The 19,472-nt window shown below is 38.5% G+C and overlaps 1 protein-coding gene across 1 annotated transcript; it reads right to left on the reverse strand.

Annotated features, from left to right (window-relative positions):
- Nucleotides 1-3,715: 3,715 nt before the first annotated feature.
- On the reverse strand, nt 3,716-17,249 carry zgc:112183 (uncharacterized protein LOC550410 homolog). Its single transcript, XM_063018965.1, has 9 exons — nt 17,030-17,249; nt 14,840-14,950; nt 9,362-9,403; nt 8,480-8,546; nt 8,305-8,357; nt 8,065-8,130; nt 6,941-6,997; nt 5,381-5,457; nt 3,716-4,169 (listed from the first exon to the last, which is right to left on the reverse strand). The coding sequence occupies exons 1-9, from the start codon at nt 17,138-17,140 to the stop codon at nt 4,061-4,063; spliced, it is 693 nt and encodes a 230-aa protein (XP_062875035.1). The 5' UTR covers nt 17,141-17,249; the 3' UTR covers nt 3,716-4,060.
- Nucleotides 17,250-19,472: the final 2,223 nt, after the last annotated feature.

Here is a 19,472-nt window from a genome sequence, read left to right on the forward strand (position 1 = left end):
GTCCTGTGCTTGTCTGTACATCTGTCCTGTCCCTCTTTCTGTCTGTCCTTTTCTCTGTCTGACCTGTACGGTCTGTTGAGTTTACTAATTTAATTTTAACGTCCTACATCATAAATGTACACAAATCAGCCATGTCGACTGACATTCAACTGTTTTACACAGCACCAACATTACATTCTAAACACCTGTGCAAAAAAAGTCTGTCCTTGTCTGTCTGTCCTGTCTATCTGTCTTGTCCTTCTGTCTGTCTATTTGTCTGTCTGTCCTGTTCATCAGTCTGTCCTGTCCTTCTGTCTGTACATTTGTTTTGTCCCTTTGTCTGTCTTTCCTGTTCTTCTCTGTCTGTCTGTCCATTTGTCCTATCCTTTTGTCTGTCTCGCTTTCTGTCCTCCTCTGTCTGTCCTACTAATCTGTCCGTCAGTCTGTCCTACCTGTCTGTCCGTCAATCTGTTTTTCTGTCCTATTTGTTCGTCTGTCCTGTCCCTCCATGTCTCCTGTCTGTCCTTTTGTCTGTTCGTCTGTCCATCAGGCATGTCCCTCTTTCTGTCCATCCTGTTGTTTTCTGTTTTCCAGTTGTCAATTTGTCTGTCCTGTCCTTCTGTCTGTCTGTTCTGTTCCTCTTTGTCCATCTGTCCTGTCTGTCCTTTTTTCTGTTCGCCTGTCTGTCCTGTCCTTCTGTCTGTCCATTTGTCTGTCTGTCCTGTCCATCTGTTCGGTCCCTTTTTCTGTCTTCTGTCCTGTCCTTCTGTCTTGTACTTTTGTCTGTCTGTCCATCTGTTTTGTCATTTTGTCCTGTCCCTCTGTCTGTTCTATTTGTCTGTCTGTTCATCTGTCCATCCTTCTTTCTGTCAGTAAGTCTTGTCTTTCTGTCCGTCTGTCCTGTCCCTCTTTCTGTTTGTCCTGTCAGTCTGTCCTGTCCCTCTTTGTGTCTGTCTGTATGTCCAGTCTTTCTGTCTGTCCATCTGTCTTGTCCTTCTGTCTGTCCTTTTAGTGCTGTATTTTTTGTCTGTCTTGTCCATCTTTCTGTCTGTCCGTATGTCCTGTCTTTGTCCTTCTGTCCTGTCCCTATTTTTGTCCATCTGTCATGTCCCTCTGTTTGTCCGTCTGTCCTGTTTGTCTGTACTGTCCCTCTTTCTGTCTCTCCTGTCTGTCTGTCCTGTCTCTTTCTGTCTGTCTTATTTGTCTGTCTGTCCATCTGTCCTGTCTCTCTGGCTGTCAGTCTGTCCTATCTGTATGTCTGTCCTTTCCGTCTCTCCATCTGTCTCTGTACTGTCAGTCTGTCCTGTCATTCTGTCTTGTCGGTCTGTCTAGCCTACTGTCAGTCCTGTCCTACTGTCAGTCCTGTCTGTCCTGCCCATCTGTTAATCAGTCTGTCCATCTGTCTGTTTATCAGTCTGTCCTGTCCTTCTGTCTGCCCAGGCTGTCTGTCCTGTCCTCATTTACCTGAGTAACTAGTGATCCCTGATCTCGTCTGCACCATAGCTTATAGGCTTTTTTTCATAGGTGTTAGAATGTAATGTAGGTGCTGTGTAAAACAGTTAAAAGGATGTTGGTATGGCTGATTTTTGGACATTTATGATGTTGGACAAGAAATTAGGTAAATTAACCTTTCTGTCCTGTCCATCTGTCCTCTCCCTCTGTTTGTCCTGTCCGTCTGTCTGCACCTGCGTCTTTCTGGGTCCAGCTCACTGCTGTTTTTTTTTTTATAAAAATAGGAAATTATTGTGAGTACAATAGAATATAAATTTTAAATGTATAAATATGAAAATTATTTTCTTGGAAAAAAATGAAACACTTTTCCCAGTAAATATTTTAATAGTCACTTCAGTTCCTTAATTGAGATTAAGTGGAAACATGGTTACAGTCTTTACAAAAAGACCAGCAACAGAGTTTAAGTTATTTCAAAAGAAACAAAGAACACGTTTAAACATTTCTTTTCAATTTCAATCTTTTCTGTAGAATCACCCAAGAAATCAGGAGGTAACATTAACATAACATTACAAAATAGAGATTTATAAGTATGTATACAGAGCACTTCGTTTTGGCACTTTGTGATCTTGGTAATAAAATGTGAGATCAAAAGCCAACACATAAGTTAATAAGACCAGTAGAAATAATCAATCCTCAAGTTTCATGTTCACAAATGAAGTTAATAAACAGATAGAAGTTAAAAAAATTCCTTACAAACCTGATAAACTTGACAAACAAATAATGAACTGCAGGTTACAACTATGAAAACACGACAGTGTAGACATGGCAAAACAGTTCCATATCAGGCTGATATTGGACTGGATTATTTACTTACACATAATGAACTGACATATTTGATGATGTGAACAGATGTGACAGCTATCTTAAAACATACCATCAAGTCTATACGGTTGTGTATACCTTGCTTGCAGAAAGCAGGCTCAGTTGATAAAAGGATCTTATTTTTTATGTCAATTTTGTATTAAGGGTGAGAAAATGTTATCCATTTATACCAATACAGAGTGTAATGCAAACCTGCCATCTATATATTAATATAATTATCTTTTACTGGTGTAAAATTGGCTCCACAGAATGGCTTCTGAAAGTTTCACAGCAACACAATTTACTGCTGAGCTCAAACAGTCCACAGCCACAAAAATAAGTAACATTTTAAAATATTGAATCACTTACACAAACATGGCTTAGAAAAAGTTTAAATGTTAGTGGCCCACACTTGTAACACCATCTAATATTTATAAGTTATTATTACATTGGTAATTTGACCAAAAGCAATGTTTAAAATATATTTTCTTACTCAGAATGTGGTCAACAGTCACACAGAGCTATTTTTTATTAGAAAAATTGATTGTGCCATTCCAAACCTTTAATAAATAAATAAAAAACACAACTAAAGAGAACTGCTCCTTTGATGTCACATTGTATTAAACAGGAAAAAAAATTGTGCACTTTATAGTTTATTCAGCCACACTTTTTGAGAGTCCCATGCATGATGCAGACTTTACCTACTTTCTTTTTACTCCAAGCTGCTCACTTATTTTTACCTCAGCGCAATAAGCTTTTTTACTTTTAATTATAAGCAAAAAAGACGAATACACCTGATTACAATGCCCCACAGGTCTGACTAACAAGCATTTTAATTGTACATCTATCTTCATATGTGATTATCACTGGCTTTAATCAGCTCGTACATCTCATACATTCTGCTACGCATTTTTTTCAAAATTAATGCCTGATTTATGCTTCTTTTGAACAGGCTTTTGAAGTTTTTGGATGATATAGAGGTCCTATGAATTAGTGGAATAGAGTACCTACAGAAAACTTTCAAAAAGGTGAAGCCTCTCTTAATTCAAGTGTTTCAGCAACACCCATAACATTTACATTTTGGGCATTTAGCAGATACTTTTATCCAAAGCAACTTACAGTAATGTGACAGTAAATTATCTAAGCAATTGAGGTTTAAGGGGCTTGCTCAAGAGCCCAGCAGTGGCAACCTGGCAGTGGTGGGGCTTGAACCAGCGACCGTTCGATTACTAGTCCAGTACCTTAACCACTAGGCTACAACTGCACCACATAAAATGTGTATACTACTACTGTTCCAGCAACATTATGCAAAGCAGAGGTTTGCTAAATGCTTTTGGTATGAAATGTATCAATGGAGACTGAAAAAGGACTTTTCATTCAACATGAGTGTTTGACCTCAAAAATGCTCTTTTCACTGACACATTCCCTCAGACACACCAAAACTGTGGTATGAGTGAAGGCTGTTATAGCTTCAAAAGTGTATGTATGGGGGAGGCGGACTTCATATTACTGCCTGTGGTTTTGAAATAGAATGTCCAACAAGCTCATAGTTGGGTGTCCACATATGTTTTTGCCATATCGTTTTATTTAAACATTTAACACAAGACACACTTTCACCTATAACTACTTCCTGTTTACTAACACCCCCCACGTTTTTCTGAAAATCAATTAACATACAAGGCTTTTTAATAGTCTGTTTGTCGCTATATGATTTTTATAAGTTAATTAAACCAGGCTGTACCAGCTAATTTCCTTTACGTGAAGGGCATTACACAAGTGCACCACAGCAGCTGGACTTTTGCTTCTGGGACTCAATGTAATCATGGATCTGGAACTTCGGCTCGTGAGGCTGCTGAGCTGCCCTGTGCTTCAGCTCTCTGTGTTTAAAAAGAAAATAAATAGGGAACATTAATAAAAACGAATAAAACACTAATAACAAAAACACATATTTGTCACCATACTGTTCCCTGTGTAAAAGTATTTGACCTATTGGTCTTCTTGGAATTGAAACGTCAATTCAACCAATTATACACAGCCAGTCTTATTCTTAGCTGGCCCATCAATTATAAATCTTATACATCATTAAAAGTTCCTGCCAAAACACGATGCCACAATCTAAAATAAGACGTATGTAAGTGCGGGGGGAAAAAAAGCTTTATTACAATACACACTGGCCAAATATATGTGGACATCCCATCAAATTATTACATTCAGGTATTTCAGCCATACTCATAGCTAACCATTCATGTAAAATAAATTATCTGCTTTCAATTTTGTAGCAGCAGTTTGGGGCTCTTTCCTGTTCCCTGTGCACAAAAGCAAAGTCTATAAAGACATGATTCCATAAGTTTGGTGGCCTGCACAGAGCCTTGACCTCAACCCCATTATGCACCTTTGGAACATTCATTCATTCATTCATTCCTTTTTTTTATCCGCTTATCCAATTAGGGTCGGTGGGGGGTGCTGGAGCCTATCCCAGCTTTTCAATGGGTGCAAGGCACACAGAAACACCCTGGACGGGACGCCAGTCCATCGCAGGGCAGACACACATACACACACATACACACACCCATTCATCTATAGGGCAATTCAGTGTCTCCAATTAACCTCTGCACAGAAAAGACCTGGACTGCCCCGCCTGGGAATCGAACCCAGGACCTTCTTGCTGTGAGGCGACAGTGCTACCCACTAAGCAGCTGTGCCGCCACCTTTGGAACATATTGTAACAAAAATGTAATTGATGGGAAAAGAGAGAGTGTGAATGAAGAGAAAACCTGTCTGACCAGTCGTCCCTCAGACATGGCCAGGCTGGTAGCACCTCTGTGACTCTTGAGAGCTTAAACTCATGTCATTTATGTAATTTGTCTTTTCTGATTTTAAACTATCCAGTTTGTGCAATATGCAATAACAGGAATAAGAAGCAGTTTTGAGAATCTTACTTCTGAATAAATTAGCAGACAAACTTGGCAAAAAAAAGAAAAGCTTTGTATTGTTCTGAGAAACCCTGGGTTCACATTTTGAGCAATTAAAAATAATGACAGGAAAAATACAAAAAGTAATTAATGGACCTTTAATAGCTGGTACCTACCTTGCTATGGCATGGAATGCAAGATCCACATTAACACCAGACTTGGCACTTGTCTCCATGAAAGGAACTCCGTACTCCTTTTTTAAGATAAATTGTTAGATTTTAATACAAATAGATTGTTCTGTCATTTAATATATACATTAAGCTTGAGAATTACTTTAGCACACCAATAGTAATTAAAAGAGATGCATGAGTACCGATACTGGTATCGGGTATTTGCCCGATACCGCGCTCATTAACTTGTACTCGTACTCGCAAACGAGGCTCCGATACTAAACATCCGATACCGTGTGCCTAGTGCACGTTGCTGCGTTAGTTCACACTACACGATTTTTGCCCTGATTTTCGCTCGGCGGCTGGTCGGCGCTAGATTTGCCGGCTCGGGAGCAACTCGGCGTTCGCTCGGCGATCAAAACTCGGCTCTCGATCGCTAAGTGTGAACTATCAAACAACTCGATCGAACCGGCTCGCCGAGCGCTCGGCGACCGGATCGAGTTTTCTAGCACGTCAGATATCTGATCTGAGATGTGCAACTGGCAATGGGTGCTATGCCGAACAGCCAATGAGAACGCAGGATACGGTGTGAGGGGAAACGCAGGAGAGGAGTGTAAACAGGTGGGACAGGGGGATAATATAGTTTATATCAGAATACACACACGTTTTACAGTATTTCTGACCTGATCGTTCTCTACAAAACATAACAACAAAACACCAACATTGCAAAAATATTTATTAACTTCCAACTCATTAACTCCATTAACTCATTAACTCCATCATTCTAAATAGGTATTGGTATCGGTATCGGCAAGTACAAAAATACATGTACTTGTACTTGTACTCAGTTGGGAAAAAATAGTATTGATGCATCCCTAGTAATTAATATTAACCTACTGAATACTTAAACTACAAAAACATTATTAAAATTGTGTCTATTATTAGCTGAATTTAATTTTTAATACTATAGAAGGAATCTAACAATTAATTATATCTAATAAATAAATAAAATCTCAATTTTCCAACATTATCAGAACTAAGTCTTCTCCTATAATGCTTGATAAGATTACAGAGCAGGAAATCTAATCAGAAAACTTCTCAGATAACACAGACCTCTAGGCCCTCTTTTGTGGACTCTTTTTAGCCCATGCTCCATGGGGTTCGAGCCAGGGATCTGAGATTGACATGACAAAAGCTTGATTGTGTGCTTATCAAAGCATTGAATACATGGATAAACACAGCTCAGACTTCTCTCATTTTCTTTTGACATTTTTATATTTGATTATACATTGAAGACATTTGGTAATAGCAGTTTTAGGTGCCAATCATTCTGGTGCTAACTGTAATATGAAGATTAATGCATTCATTTTCTATATTGTTTAGCCTAATACTGTCAGTCCCAGCAATTACTGCACCTTTATTCAACCCCACAGTTTAACAATTACGGCAATTACATACACAGCATTACTGTCCAGACAATAATGTAACCTCATGCTATTTGGTCTAGATTACCCATATTCATACCTGGACCATGTGTGTATATGTATATTTTTGTAAGAAGTTTACCTTGGCCAGCTTCTGTCCCTCCTCAGGCTTAATGACTCGCTCAGCTGCCATGTCTGACTATATGAAGGCACAAAGTAATCAAAGTTCATTATTTATTTTTATTTTATATTTATTGTGACTACTTGCTTTTTGTGTAGTGATGGGTATGAAATCTTTATGGGTTGAGTCTTGTTATATTAATATTAGGTTAACTAATAATGCATTATGAAAAACAAACAGTCCATGAATATTGTCCAGTTGGTGATGCTAATGCAAAGGCTAAATGATAATTCTATGAATGTACTGTATTAATTACTTAAAAAATGTTGCAAGCAAAAGTACATTCTGCACTTATTGTGATAGTCATGGTCAAGGAAAAGAGATTCAGTAAGTCTGTGAGCAGTCATACCCCACGAGAGTAAACAGATTACCCCCAATAGTCACACTTGAACGCATGCAATAATGAATTCTATTTGTGCCGAGTCATTTCAGAATCATAATTCCCTGGGTCAGTGACACTTATTCAATTTAGATTTGCACAGTGCGGCAGATTTAGTGGATAATACACCCTAGACATTTATCATACTGTTGTGTATGCTCTGTCTGCAGGAATAAATCCCATTTTATAAGGTATTAAATAATACAAAATCTAATACTATTTTAAATTGAATTGGACAATTTCGGGCAAATTCACCTGTTTAGCTATATAACAACTATACAATGAAGTAATAAAAGACTTAAAATAAGGTGAAAGTATTTTAAGAAGTTGAAGGACCTGCTGGTATAGGTATTGTACCAGAAACCACAGGATGTTGTATGCAATCCACATTGAGTACTGTTTACATTCTTTCACAACTGCACAACTAGTGCTTATATGTATATCTCAATGTGCACACGTTAAGCACTGTATATTAACTCAGTGTTTTATTTATTACACTGTAACTGTGTGTTCTATGTTAAATGTTGTAAATGCATGTTGGCTTGATTTGTGACTCAGAATTAAACAAGAAAATAAGATATAAAATGCAAAATCCCTGCAAATGTCAAAGATAAACACATGCTTACTGTTCTCTGTCCAGGGGTCTATACTTTCAACGGGTCTCTAATGTGTCTTTCTTTAACTACTCCCAGGAAGTGCCGCTTACCTTGTTGCCAAGCAACATGATGACCACATCCTTCTGTGCGTACTCATGAATTTCCGTCAGCCAGGCCTGAACAGAGATACAGATGGGGAAAACAAATTAGATGACGCGAGAAGACAGATTTCAAGCCAAGAAAGAAAAAGAACTGACATTTGGACAGAAATGTTTCACGACCAACGCAAACTGTGCTTGGGAATGAAAAGAGCGGCTTGCTGAAACTGACAACTGACAAGTTACACTTACCCTGATATTGTCAAAAGATGATTTTCTAGTGATGTCGTACAGAAGTAGGAGAGCTAGAAGGGTAAAACGTTTATCAAAAAATGAATCTTTGATTTGACTATAGTTCACATAATTAAATATTACACATCACTGAATCACACATCAACATGGCATAACTCAAACAAAAAGCTTTTACCCTGCGCATCTCTATAGTATGCATGAGTAACACTGCGGAACCTCTCCTGCCCTGCCGTGTCCCAAATCTGCAAGAGACACCCATGAATAGTGGTGAAATTCAAATCAATAAAACCATACACTGATCAGCCATAACATTAAAACCACCTCCTTGTTTCTACACTCACTGTCCATTTAATCAGCTCCACTTACCATATAGAAGCACTTTGTAGATCTACAATTACAGACTGTAGTCCATCTGTTTCTCTACATACCTTTTTAGCCTGCTTTCACCCTGCTCTTCAATGGTCAGGACCAGCACAGAGCAGATATTATTTAGATGGTGGATGATTCTCAGCACTGCAGTGACAATGGCATGGTGGTGGTGTGTTAGTGTGTGTTGTGCTGGTATGAGTGGATCAGATGCAGCAGCGCTGCTGGAGTTTTTTTAAATACCGTGTCCATTCACTGTCCACTCTATCAGACACTCCTACCTAGTTGGTCCACCTTGTAGACGTAAAGTCAGAGACGATCGCTCATCTATTGCTGCTGTTTGAGCTGGTCATCTTCTAGACCTTCATCAGTGGTCACTGGACGCTGCCCACAGGGCACAGCTACAATAGGTGCTACACATCAACTCTCTTATATTACACAGGTCTGTAATGCATCTGTAACATTTAACATGCTCTGTTAAGCTTTAATCATTTCCAATTGTGAACAGGAAGAAATTACTGGATTTAGCTTTCAAACTACTCCAGAAATATAAGATAAATGGATAATTGCATTTTGAGCTCACAAAGACCTTCACAATAACAGTTTCAAGCACACAAATGATCAGTACATAATCAGCAGGTAACGGCTAAAATGTGTACAGTGCAACACACAAGACTGAGGATTCTTTTACCTGCAGTTTGACTTTCATATTATCCACCGTCACCACCTTGTTCTACAAGAGAATGAGAAAAAGAAGACATCATACAGTAATGTTCTGTCATTTTTTCACTTCTGTAAATATAGGAACACTCGACAGTCTGTTTTGTGATGATTACTATTTATGCACACACACGCGCCCAGAAATGTGCAGCACAGCCATTCAATTCATAGCAAAGAAAAAACCGAGTAACGTACAGCGCCACGATTAGAATTAATTGCCCAGGAGAGAAGAAGATAACAATAAAAAAATTACAGACCAGCTTTTTGTTCATTTCCTGACAACATGTCTGGTCAGCATGCGGTGAAGAAAATGTTACGAAATTACACGTACTGTCCTGAAAACATGATGCTTATCAAATCATGTCACACATTACTGCCAAATGGTTCAATGAACTTGACAAAAACACATAAATGCTTCACGCTGACAAGCGCAAGATGTGACAGCTTCAAGCAGAGACATGCAGTCTGTCGTGATGATCAGAGCAGAACCACGGTGGCATGGTAGCATACAGATTAATTACTAAAGAAAAACAAACTATAAATCCTAATCACCACATTAAACCACAACATTTCAATCTTCTTTCATTTGTTTTATTGCCCCTGTGTGCATCTGGCTTTAAGATGCATCTGGGGTGTTTCACTCCCAAGTTTGTTTATTAGGATTTTATTTATTTATTAGGATTTTAACGTCATGTTTTACACACTTTGGTTACATTCATGACAGAACAGGTAATTACTGCTTACACAAGATTAATCAGTTCAAGTCTTTAATATCAAACACAGTCATGGACAATTGTGTATCTCCAATTCACCTCACCTGCACGTTTTTGGACTGTGGGAGAAATTGGAACTCCCGGAAAACATGCGAACTAAACTCCACACAAAAAAGAACCCCGACCGCTCTACCTGGGAATCGAACCCAGGAACTTTTTGCTGTGAGGTGACAGTGCTACCCACTGAGCCACAAGCTGCCCTATTAGGATTTTAAGATCACTTTGTAGAGATTCATGACAGGGCAGGTAGTTACAGATTACAGTCCTGTGAGAAGAAACCAAGATACCCAAGATCTCAGGACCTTTTTGTTTTGAGGTGACAGTGCTACCCACTAGGCCACCGTGCCACCCGCGTCTCCCACTTAATCAGCGTTAATTAAACAAATTATCTGGATCAAATGCATCCTAGAGCTCAGTCAGTCAAACCACATTTATAGGTGGTCATGGGTGCTTACGACCAGATTGATGCTGTAGGGTCTACAATCAGCGTCACCTGGTTCACATATATCATAATAATGAATTCTAAATCATGCACTAGCAGCCACTCTAGGCTGATGACTCTAATATACTGGTTTGATGTTCTCAGGCAGGTTTTGAGTTAGCATAAGCAGTCACACACAACTGTTAAAGGAAATACTAGAATGCAACACTATACTATAATTCTTGGCTGGCACAGTGGTGCAGTAGGTAGTGTGGGTGCCAAACAGATCCAGGGGACCTGGGTTTATACCTCGCCTCCAGTCATCCTGAGAAACATCTGTGTCAGCCCTAACTGAGACATTTCTGATCAATTCCGAGGTAAATTAACATCTGTGAAATAAAGTTTAAGTTAGCCAGTTATGTAAGTGTAAGCCAATGTAACAGTCCACACTTATTGCAAGACATTCGAATCATGATGCAACTGGTTGACACACATGGTGGTTGTTCAACACCCTGCATTAAACCATGGAAGAAGAAGTCATGAAGCCGCAATTAACCCAGTTTGCAGTTTTTATTTGTTACTGTTATTTATGCATTTTGTCCTAATGTAGTACAGCCAAATAGTCTTCCACTGCTGGGGACCTCACTGACGTCTGAGAAGGGTAATTAATTCGCCCTAATTCGCTCATTCACGCGCGAGTCCAGTCTCACGCACGGAGTGACATGCTAATCTCTGCATTCCTCCACTCCTGTACAGGCGCCTTAAGCTACTAACTTAAGTCCTTACACAGCTATTTCACCACCTTTTGTTTAGCCTGGTCTTTTCCCACCCGGCAGAGTAGGGGTCAATTTTGTTTGCTGTAGGCACTGCCAATTATGCCTGCTGGTGGATGCCCAAGCTCAGAGAGTTTAGAATATCCTGCTGCGCCACCTGGGCACCCTGCAGCTTTACTATTGTCACTTCGGCTGCAACCCAAACTAACCAGTTTACCCTGACCAAATTAATGCAAACCTCTATTGCTTTTAAATTAGTACAGTTTTCATCTTTATGGCCCATCATATATGGAAGATACTAGTCAAATTATTCCTTTCATGTACAACAGCAAACACTTTTGCATTACTAATTCTCTAAATCACCCATTGCAGTGATGTCTGTAAGCATTTTATTATCAACACTATTTTATTATTTGTCACCGGAAGGCTATATCAATAAGCTAGGTCAACAAACCCAGCTTCCTTAATGATAAGAAGCTATACAGCCAGGTTTTGTGTTGACTGTCCAGTTCAGGCCTTTCAGTCACACCTCACTGTTATTTGGTGTGTAAAATAATTTATATAAAATAATTATATGCTTAAAAAAATAGGCAAAAACTCTTACTGTTTCAGCATGGCCAAGAACTATTAGATATTTAACTCTGATCTTTTATCGTGCATTATAGCCAACTAATTTAGCAACTGAGTAGTGTGTGCCTATTATTTTAATGTTTTTTACAAATAAAAATTCCCTCTAGTCCTTTTAACATTCTACTTTACAGTTTTTTTGTTAAGCTTAGTTGCCTATCCTACTTAGTTTTAATTAAAGTACTTAGCATTAATTTTACTGTAATTGTTACTGTTTTAAATAAAGCCACCTGAACCTTTCTTCCCCATTTTTCCCTTGCAAGTCTCAATTGTTTCACGCTTGCTTAAACTCTGCCCCTGAACAGAATACCAATCGAAGCTTGCTAACCAACAAAATCTGTTTTGTGCTATACCCCTCCTGTGTTAAAAAAGTTTCTGATATCTGCAAAACTTGAAACCTTTCAACCAAGTTCCGGTCCACCATACCAATTAGTTATAATGGGTTTGTTTTTCCTGTCAGACAAAGCCCGTTGATGGCCTTGCTCTTTCATTCTTTTTCTCTCCCATACACCCACATGCTGAGTAACTGCTACAAGACTGAGGAAGTGTGCCGAAAATAAAACTGTCATGCTCCAGTGCACCGGTGCTGCTCTGCTATTCACCAACTAGCAATGGAAATAATCTATTTATTGCTTGATGCAGAAAGCAGGATGTTTGTGGGAACGGGAATACTACTTTAATATAATGATTGTGTTTCCAAATCAAGGCACATTATAGCCATTATAAACAGCACTGTGTTTAATCTGTCTGGTTTAACCAGTTGAACTTTAAACAACTATGTACTGACAAAAACAGAGTAGGTAATTTAATAGTGCGCTAACAGTACAGTACTTTAAATAAAAAGGCTTAATGAAATATTCTTTTCCTAGCTGAGAATAATGAGCTATCACGCTCAAAGAGAAAACACACATAAGCTAAATTACATATAACATATAAACCAGTGGATTTTCTCTGAATGTCACAGAGTTTTGTCTAAGTCTTAGGATAATACAATTTGAGCTAAGCAAAGAAGTGTGGTTCTGGTCCGTAACACAAGATGATATAAAAGCACAATGGACAAACAATGGATTGGTGCCCTGTCCATGGTGTTCCTGCCTAGTGCCCAGTGTTTCTGGTGGAACTGGTCAAGCCAAAACCCTGACCAGGATAAACTGTAAAAAAAATCAAACCCACAACACAATGAAAATGCAATACTTTCTAAATTCCCTGAATACTGCTAACACTACTGTAAAACAAACACTGGTCAGTGCACCTTTACCAGGAGAAAGGACAATGCAAATGGTCAAGTAGCACAAAAAGTCTAAACATTGTTTAAATATATGCAAATGAGAAGCAAAGTAATGTGGCATCTACCAGTGAAAGCTTAGTATTGTGATATTTTCTACATTTTACAAACTGTAAAACATTAGATTAGAACATTAGATGTAGGTTAACCAACAATAAATAACCAACAATAAATAATTGCCCTTACTCAATCATTAACACGTCTGGAATTGTGGAATACACAGATAAAATTAGACCAAATTGTGGTGACCTATTGTATTAGGCTACAGATAGAAAAATAGCTATGCATCTAAAAACGACCATATCCACTGATCAAGCAGTAAACGAGTTTTACTAGCTATATAAACATACATTTTATGAGTAGATGTTATGTGAAGTTATGTTTGCAGGAGGTGGCAAAAAGTTCTAGGTTTTTAAAAAAACACCTTTTAACAAATTCTGAGGACACAATTTTCTGGTAATTTTCTGCAATCATTTATTAGAAGGATACAGATGTGCTCTTATCTGCCCGCTCTTACTTAAAACCAACGTACAACAGGATATGATCCAAGCAACCAATGTCAACATTGATCAACAGTCCAGTATTTTAACCACTCACTACCTAAGCTTGAAAGCATAAGTTTATACTGTTAATCATAAAGGCCAAGTAAAATTGAAATGGACAGCAGGCCCTGGTTTTAATCAGCACATTCAGATGAGCCTAAAGGGACTCATCTATTTTTCAATTTTCCAGACAGTTGGTGCACATTCTAGCTCAGTGCACCAGCTGATCCTCCAAATCCAAGTTCACAGTCGAAATAAGATATAATTCTGCTCTCAATTGTTAAGTATTTTGCACTATGTTTACTGCAAGGGTGGGCTGGTGTTACCACCTTTCTCACCTGCTAGAGCAAAGTAGAGTTGTGTTGCATGCTAATGAGTTGGCTAGCATGTGTTGATTCTAGAAAATGTGACTGTTATTAGCGGAGGTGAACCATTAAATGTAAGGCTTTTTGGAACCAAATAAATATTAAATGCCTTATTGATTCTAGGCTCTATTTTTAATTGAATGCAAGGACAGCTTGATATAGTTACTGTAGGTGATGGATATCAAAGGCAAAGCTGGTTGAGCATATCTAAAAGTCCTTTCTTGGTGTATGTTCACTGGATGTTGAATTGTTCAATCAGAAACTCAAAAAATTAGCCAATTATCCATTATCTGGTAAGAGTTGATTTGAAAAAGTAAACCTTTTAAAACAAAAGAATTAAAGAAAGGCTTAATTATCAGTTATTGATTGATTATTAGGTAACGTTCCTAGTTAGTTATTCTATATGAGTGTTGGGAGCCAACACTTAATTAGTTGGAGTCTTTTGTTGACAGATAGAGAGCAATAAAGCTTTCAATTTTAAAAGTAGCTCAGCGGTTAAAGTACTGGACTAGTAATCATAAGGTCACTGGTTAACACCCCACATCTGCCATGATTACAAAAGGAAATAATTATGACTAGCAGGTATGTTTTACAGACAGAAACCCTACCTGAAGTTATGTGAAAGTGTTTGTGATTCTCTGGTTCTGTCCATTTCCTACTCACCCTAAAGTCTATTCCGACGGTGGCTATAAAGTTGCCTCCCAAAAAGGCACCATCTTTGAAGCGCACTAGGATGCAAGTCTTTCCTACAGCCGAGTCTCCCAGCAGCATCACCTACAGGGTCAGAGAAAGCAACAGGACTGCATTAATACAATTCTTACTAAAAGTGCAAACCAGTTCACTGACTTATAACATTACATACACTTTGAAAAGTTTTTGACAACACGCATTGTATGTTTTAATATGGATTTTAAATTAATCAAAAATACAATGTTCAACCTTCAATCGTTAGACAAAAAGAAGTGTGTACCATAAGTGTGTAGCTGGCAACCCCATGTGTAGTGCAGAAATGAAAATCATTTTTTGGAGTGTACTATATTAAAGATTTATAGGATTTTTTACAAATTCATTTCATTTTCATCAACTTTATTCTGGTTGGGGTCATGGGGAGCAGCTTCAGAAGAAACACTAAGCGCATAGCAGGAACTAATCATGTCTGTGTAGACACCAGGCCAGCAGATATCATTCAAACAGATAGATTCAAACCCTAATCTCAGTGGAGTTTGGCAAGTGTAATATAATGCTGCACCACCTCTGTGCCTCAAAATACATGTGTGTAAATTCTAAGTAGATATATGCAAAGGAAGAATATGAAATAAAATGTTATTATAAAAATCAATTTTGTTAACCCTGTCCCAAGATGCATTTGGTATGTATTCTGTTTTCTAAATAAGGTGTTTTCAGATATAAATTTTCTCTTAATTTCAGTTTGTAATCATTTATATCCTGTTTGAACATCAGTGTCTCTAAGAAAGGTAAGACCATAAGCCATCTGGTCATGTATCAAATAAGCTCTGAATGAATCTAAAGGAATCCAGCCCTGAACAAACATTTACCAACAACTAAGAGGAAGACGCTGAGCTACTCGAGATAAAATGATTCAGCACACACCAAGCAGGAAATACTGAAAGTCTGTGGTTACATATGAACTTTTGATGCAAAGCATGTACATGATCATAAACAAAGTCAAACAGTGCTGTGTGCAAACACACAAACAGCCTTTATAACATGCATTTGGGAGTGAATACCAATACTCTGTTTTTGTTTCCTGAATGCGTGTTGCATGTAGTGTGGCGGCCAGCTTTAGAGTCCTAGGGACCTGAGTTCAAACCTCAACTCTACTCACTGTATGTGAGGTTTGATGACAAATGCACAAAAATAACAAGACTCATTTAACCCACACAATATTTTCCAAGACATCACAGCAAAATCTGAACACAAAATGAACAAGATTGAAGAAGATTTTGAATAATTGGTATGTGTGCCATGGAAGGTCCAAACAATACATGCTTCCGTGCTGAAGAAAGTCAAAGCCAACTTCAGATGACAAGAGTTCAATTTCATACATTAAATAAATGAAAAGATGCAGTTCATTAGAGGAAAAAAGCATTCTGCTTGGTATTGCAAAAAAAAAAGTTGTACAGATATGGACGCCCCTCTATTATCAATTGGCAGAAGACTAAACAAAGATCAGTGTAAATATCTACTAAGTCACTAAGCGTCAACTGCAACTCAAAAGCACATGACAACAGCAAAAGCAGAATATACATATGACTGAATTTATTTTGGGGTGGCACAGTGGCCCATCTGGTATTGTGGACACCCCATAACACCAGCTGCCAAAAAAAAATGGGTTCAATGTTTATCTCCATTTACTCAGTGTAGCTGTCCTTCACTTAGCCTGGTTTCTTATGAGTAGGTGGATTGGCTGCACTACATTGCCCCTAGATTGACCCTAGGTTTCTGGGTGGGTTCTGGCTCATTACAGTCCTGGTCCGGATTACATGGTTATAAAGGTAAAAGAGTGAATGAATAAGTAAATCAACTTAGTACAGTGTATAAGCATTCAGTACCTCACAAATGGTTTGCCCAACCCTGGTATTAATCTTATTATTAGACTAACACTGCGAGTTCGAGGTTTCACCCATGTAATGCAAAAGTTAGACAGGCAGCTCTCAATTGTCCCTTGGTGTGTGACTGCAATTAATTGGCACCCTGCACTGGGTGTATTCCAGCCTGATGCCCAATGTTTCCAATGTTTTCAGGTGGCCACTGACCCACCTCTGTCCCAACCCTGATGAAGTGGTAAGTGAAAAGAAAGAAAGAAATACTAATCATAGCAATAATACATACCTTGAATGCAATGTCATAATATTCATTAACAGAAGCACACCGTTCCAGCATGCTTTTCGATGTGCCGTTATTAATCTCATTATCCGACATGGGCGTCTTTTTAGATAACATAATGCCAACAAAAAACAGCAACAATGCGGATTTTCTGATGTTCAGGATTCTTACTAAGACCTCAGTGAAGGAATTGCAGGTGCCACAGGCAATGTGTCCATCAGCGATCTCATGCCATCCCCAGAATGCCCAGAAGCTCGCTGCTACTGATCGGTGCCCATAAACAGGAAAATCCTACAAAGCCAGACTCAGATCCAGCGCGTTTATGAAAAGCGAGGTGAACACAGGTGCACTGGCACTTCTCCACTCCTCCACTCCTCCACCGCATTACTGCCACGGAAACGTCGTCTTCATCATCTGTATTCACAGATCATTATCAGATCAGATCAGATCAGATCAGAAAAGCGTCAAAGCATCAGAGCAGGAACAGAAATCTGCACACAGCAGCAGATCTACAGATCAGCTCTAGCAAACACATTTGCACCAGCAACAGGCGAGGCGAGACTCGCGCTAAACAAACGGACACGTGGGAATGAGGTGAAAGGGTCGGTCAATCACTAAATAAAGAAATAGCAACAGCTCAGAGTAAATATCAAGTGTATAAGAGTTCTGGACAAAGAAACCCACACACTTCTGTCATAAATAGCATGTTAATACACCGTATATCGACAGAACCTGGAGATTCAAATGCGCCTGACTGCAGGTGTAAATAATGTTTACTTCCGCTTTCTGCTTTTCATTCACATACTGTATCATTTAAATCAACTCACTGTTTAACATGTTGCTCTAAAATTCCAAGTTTCTTCAGTTATATGCACATTTTAAGATATTAGCACTTTTCAACATTGAAACACTCTATTAAATCTTTAGTATTGGTGACAACCAGGGAATAATTATCTTAAGTTTGTATTTTACTGAGAGAACCACAACCTAGCACACACAGCTAGCCTACAGAATTGTCAATTGCAACATTGTTTAAATGGAGTTAGAAATAAAATAAACTTTTAGTAGTTTAGTATTTAAAAAAAAGTGTTGTCCAACATACATGGTAAACTTCAGAAAAATTCTGTCACGTTTCTATATACTTAGAACAACAGCCTAGCAAACACATCCAGCCTACTAAATTGTTGTCAGTTGCAACATTGTTTAAGTGTAGCTAGTAATTTAAAGTGTTAGTGGTGTTGTCCAGTATTGCGTGGTAACCTTCAGAGAACTGGGTTACAAACACTCCTGTCAGGGCGGCACGGTGGCTAAGTGGGTAGCACTGTCACCTCACAGCAAGAAGGTCCTGGGTTCGATCCCCAGGTGGGGCGGTCCGGGTCCTTTCTGTGTGAAGTTTGCATGTTCTCCCTGTGTCCTCGTGGGTTTCCTCCGGGAGCTCCGGGCTAACTCCCACAGTCCAAAGACGTGCAAGTGAGGTGAATTGGCGAGGAAAATTGTCCAAGACTTTGTTCAATGTAACCTTGTGAACTGATGAACCTTGTGTAATGAGTAACTACCGTTCCTGTCATGAATGTAGCCAAAGTGTAAACCATGACCTTAAAATCCTAATAAACAAACAAACACTCTTGTCAGGTTCTTCAGCACAACATTTTGACAACCACAAAAATGGTTAGTGGTTTTGTAAACTGTAAAGTAAAAGTAAAATGTGTCAATTAGGCTACTGAAACAACCGAGGGTGACCATTATTTGTTTTTTAGAGAGTTCACTTAGGGAGAAGATGGTCAACACGGGGCAGACAGCAGCCCACAGAGTTTTGGGAAGGGGTTCAAGTAACGAATGGCATTGTGTCAAGATGTATGTATGTGGCTGGATGGAGGGTTGGGTAGTTGACAAATGCTCCTAAAACATGCAACATTATTAGATTTAAAGTTGGTGGAGTCTAAGATTTTACCACATTTAACACATCATATAAAAAAACTATAAAAAACCCACTATCACAATAGACACATTTTAGTTCTCTTACTGTGCTCAGATTTCCTTCCTTCTATTTTAAAAGTCCTTAATTAATAATTAAGCAGGAATAAAAGCATAAGCTTTTAAATTTATATTCTATTGTAACCTGTGTTTTAACCTGCATATAAGTAGATATACCATTGTATTATACACCATGGCCATAAATAATGAGTAAGCATATTAGAATGTTGTAATTAAAGTAATTGTAATTAGGAAAATTTGAAATTTGCACTGTTCAGATTAACCAAATACATACACTGCACAAACCAACAAGCAAGTGATCCATTTAAGCTCAGCTAGATCCCTCTGCAATAACAATCAAGTACCAAGCCTATTATTATCATCATCCTATTACTGTAATCAGATACCCACCCCCAAACATGAGTCTCTCCTGGAACAACCTAATAAATGTGGATGATTGGCAATTAAGGCAACA

The sequence above is a fragment of the Trichomycterus rosablanca genome, chromosome 22, assembly GCF_030014385.1.
Source record: "Trichomycterus rosablanca isolate fTriRos1 chromosome 22, fTriRos1.hap1, whole genome shotgun sequence".
In the NCBI taxonomy this organism is placed as follows: Eukaryota; Metazoa; Chordata; class Actinopteri; order Siluriformes; family Trichomycteridae; genus Trichomycterus; species Trichomycterus rosablanca.